This window comes from Limulus polyphemus, unplaced genomic scaffold (assembly GCF_000517525.1).
Source record: "Limulus polyphemus unplaced genomic scaffold, Limulus_polyphemus-2.1.2 Scaffold6525, whole genome shotgun sequence".
Lineage (NCBI taxonomy): Eukaryota > Metazoa > Arthropoda > Merostomata > Xiphosura > Limulidae > Limulus > Limulus polyphemus.
In genome coordinates, this window is record NW_013672135.1 from 4,988 (window position 1) to 9,197 (window position 4,210).

Genomic DNA, 4,210 nt, shown 5'->3' on the forward strand with positions numbered 1-4,210 from the left:
ATTAAACTTACTTGGTTTCATCTCAGAATTTCTGTTTTTTTCTGTTGTATGGCTAAAAACTTGTAAATGTATCCGATAGATTTATTTTTTCAATAAAACTATAATTTTCTTGTCAACGTTCTTATTATAATGACGTAGTCATTTTCTCTTATGTTCGTACGAGTTCTTATACAAGGAAAGTTAAGTGTTAAGAACGTGAAAGAAAGAAATAAAACTGGATTTTTTCTTTTTATGTTAATGATCAGAAAGTTCCATTTTATGTATCCAATTAGGCCTAACATGTTCTATTTTAATAAATTATTTATTTACTGAATTAGTTATGTAGTTGAAAAATAGCCTAAAACTCTAATGAATAGAAAAAATATTGATTGGTACAAACACATCTTACACTTGTATCCAGGGCCTATGCTGATATCAGCGATATTTTTCTAACAGTTTTTTTTATCAATCTTAATTTCTTTCTAATGATCATATTTATTTTTCAATAACTAATACTTGTATGTGTTGTTTGAGTTTACTAATACACACAACTTAAGAAATCTGAATAACTTCTTGTTGTAAAACTCTAAGCTTACTGTACTCGCCAGCCTTTAACATCATTAGGTCATCTCGTATAATAATATTCCTCTAGTTTTGAAACATACTTAATATAACACGAAAACGTTGTCAAAAGAAACGGTTTATTCTGTATGTCAATTACTTTTTATAAAATGATTAAGTTTTATAAATTTTTTTACCTAATAATTTACCTTTTCCAATATAGCTTGCTAAAGATGGAATATGTATGTTCAGAAACGTTCAAGAATTAAATGTTTGTTACTTTACACACGTGTCAGAAGTTCATTTTTTACTGTACACACGTGTCAAACGTTCATTTGTTACTGTACACACGTGTCAAATGTTCATTTGTTACTGTACACACGTGTCGGAAGTTCATTTGTTACTGTACACACGTGTCAGAAGTTCATTTGTTACTGTACACGCATGTCAGATGTTCATTTGTTACTGTACACACGTGTCAGATGTTCATTTGTTACTGTACACACGTGTCAAATGTTCATTTGTTACTTTACACACGTGTCAAATGTTCATTTGTTACTGTACACACTTGTCAGATGTTCGTTGTTCTTTACTATTCATCATTATGTACCTTTAATTACCATTCTATGTTATATTTTTTTAAATGCTATTTTTCAATCCCCACCACACTTACCATTTCTAAATTCAGGTTTATGTTATCCCGTTATTCACAAAGCAGACTGGTCAATATTTGTTTGATAAACAATGCTTTCTTAGGACCTAAACTGCATAATATCAGTGTCCCTTTTTTTGTACCCTGACGAAAATTGTTATTTACCAGTGCAAGACGATGAAAGAATGTAGTGTGTTTTTACTTCAAATATTCTGTTGTGTGATTTGTTTGATTCACAGGCTAAAAAAGCTTATGAAAAAACATTCAGGGAAGCAGAGAAGTCACAGGAAAGTTATATAAAAGCCGATGCTGATATTAACCTGTCTCGAGCTGAAGTTGAGAAGGTATTTTTGTTAAGAAAAAAATATTTGTTATCACTAATTAAAAATATTTAAAAAGCGTTACAGGAGATGATCGTTTAGTATGTGGAAAACCTATTTTAGGATTTTTTTGTCTACTTACTCTGTATTATGAAGTATTACATTTGGTATTACTGTTCACATTTTGTTAAGCAACACTTTCTACACATTAAAACTATACAGTACTAATTTTTTATACTAATGTTCTACAAAGTGGCTAATATTTTATTACTCAAACAAATTTTTCCTGGGCTGAAAATGTTACGAAACAGAAACGAAAAGATGCTAGTATGAATATTTTGAAATGTAAATGTGTTTGTATAAAGCATCGTATGTCACCGTTTTATTTTTTAAGAAGTAGAATTTATTGTGATAATATATATTTAAGTATATTAAATATCTCTCTAACATTTTATTTATTATTATTGAAAAAAAATCCTAACAAAATAGTCGTAGAACCAACGGGTCTTTTACCATTTATAGTTATAGGCAGTAACAACTTACGCTAAAATATACAATTTTCATTAAGACAAAATGTACAATAAAATCTGAATGATCACATGAGAAACTGGTAGTTGCTCTGTGACTGGTTTTGTTAACCACATGTGGTTACCTACATCAATGTTTAAACCACTGAATTATTCAATAAACTGTATATATATGTTTAAAAAATAATATATATATATATATCCATATATACAATCGTTAAACAGTCTGCTCTATAATACAGAATAATGAATTTGCAAAATGTTATAACATTATTCACGAACCTTAATTGATTTAGGTTACTATATGGTGTAGTAAAACGGATGTAAAACCCCTTAGATATTCAGTAAAATAACTTTCTAATGGAAACCGTTGGTCAGGTTTATGTTTGGTAAGTTCTGTTTGTTAATAAAGTTGTTCAAGCCGGTGTCTGACTCATTGATATTTCAAATATTTCAATCTTCTGTTTCTGTATGACTCTTAGTTACAATAGTGTTAGAATATTTGTTCTCTCTTTTTTTTGTGTGGAAGTTTAAATGGTTAAATATTGTTTATTAAAGGCAAGAATCTTCTCCAATGCAAAAAACCAGCTTTGTGAAGAAGCAAAGACCAACTATGCTGACCAGTTACAAAAGACCAATGAAATACAAAGAGTACATTTCTTTGAAGCTATGCCACAAATATTTCAGGTACCTAAGTCATCACTTAGTATAGCCAATTGGAGCCTTTTTCATATCGAACAGGAGTCTGTGAAATGTTAATGATATTTCCGTAAATTTGTACATGTACTGTTTATTTCAGTAAGAATGGTATAGCATTTACTTCAGTCATAAAATATACTTACTTACTTTATCAGATACAGTTGTCTGACATATTTATGATTTTATGCTGATTATAGCAGAATCATTTTTTGTCTATGAAGTTTACAGTTACAGGTTTAAATGATAAAAGTACTTAGTCATGTGATAAATAAATACATGAATGTTCTTGTACTAAATGTTTAAAAACTTTTAAGTTTATGTTCTCTGAAAGCAAAGTATTATATAACTGCTTCAAGTTGGAGGACAGTCATATGGTTCCGTATGCGATATAGTGTTGCATTATGAATATTTGTTGATTAATCTTTGGAGTTTGTTTTAAAAGGTTAGTCTGTTGTTGTTGTTGTTGTCATAACTTGTGGTTGTTTATTTTATTGGGGGGGGGGGGTGTTGTGGGCTACTGTACAAATGAAATGTAAATTAATGTGTGAGAGAAGAGTTTAGAAAGAAGAGGCTTAAACGTGAATACCAGAAAAACGGAAGTCATGATGAGCAGAAGGGGTAGAAATAAGAAACTAAAGATCGAAGATGTAAATGGTAAGCCATTGGAGCAGGTAAAAGACTTTAGGTGTTTGGGAAGTGAAGGAGGAAGTGAGAGGTAGAATCCAGGCACGTTGGAAGAAATGGAAATAAGTGGCTGCAGTCATCTGTGACAAAAGGTTACCAAGGGCACTGAAAGCCAAAGTGATTAGATCGGTGCTCTTCTACAGAGCTGATACCTAGATCCTGAACAAGGAAGGCTTGTTGATAAGAGCAGAAATGAGAATGCTGAGATGGCTCTTGGGAATGTCACTGAAAGAGAAAAGAATAAATAAAGTAATTAAGGAAATGGCAGGAGTCTATGGTATAGAGGGAAGGCAAGAGAAGCGAGGCTGAGGTAGTTTGGTCATGTGAAGAGAAAAGAACAAGTAATAAAAAGAGCTTTAGAGCTATCAATAGTCAGCAAGAGAAGACGGGGAAGGCCAGTAAAGCATCAGTAGTCGGCAAGAAAAGACGGCGAAGGCCAGTAAAGCATCAATAGTCACCAAGAGAAGACAGGGAAGGCCAGTAAAGCATCAATAGTCACCAAGAGAAGACAGGGAAGGCCAGTAAAGCATCAATAGTCACCAAGAGAGACAGGGAAGGCCAGTAAAGCATCAGTAGTCACCAAGAGAAGACAGGGAAGGCCAGTAAAGCATCAATAGTCACCAAGAGAGACAGGGAAGGCCAGTAAAGCATCAGTAGTCAGCAAGAAAAGACGGGGAAGGCCATTAAAGCATCAGTAGCCGGCAAGAGAAGACGGGGAAGGCCAGTAAAGCATCAATAGTCATCAAGAGAAGACAGGGAAGGCCAGTAAAGCATCAATAGTCAGCAAG

At 32.6% G+C, this 4,210-nt stretch overlaps 1 protein-coding gene across 1 annotated transcript in view; it reads left to right on the forward strand.

The window, feature by feature from the left end:
• The window catches only part of LOC106473817 (formin-binding protein 1-like), a 26,457-nt gene that overhangs the window by 2,870 nt on the left and 19,377 nt on the right, over positions 1-4,210 (forward strand). The window contains exons 3-4 of the mRNA XM_013934492.2: positions 1,432-1,536; positions 2,598-2,726. Coding sequence (XP_013789946.2) covers positions 1,432-1,536; positions 2,598-2,726 — 234 coding nt within the window. The remainder of the gene's footprint in view (positions 1-1,431; positions 1,537-2,597; positions 2,727-4,210) is intronic.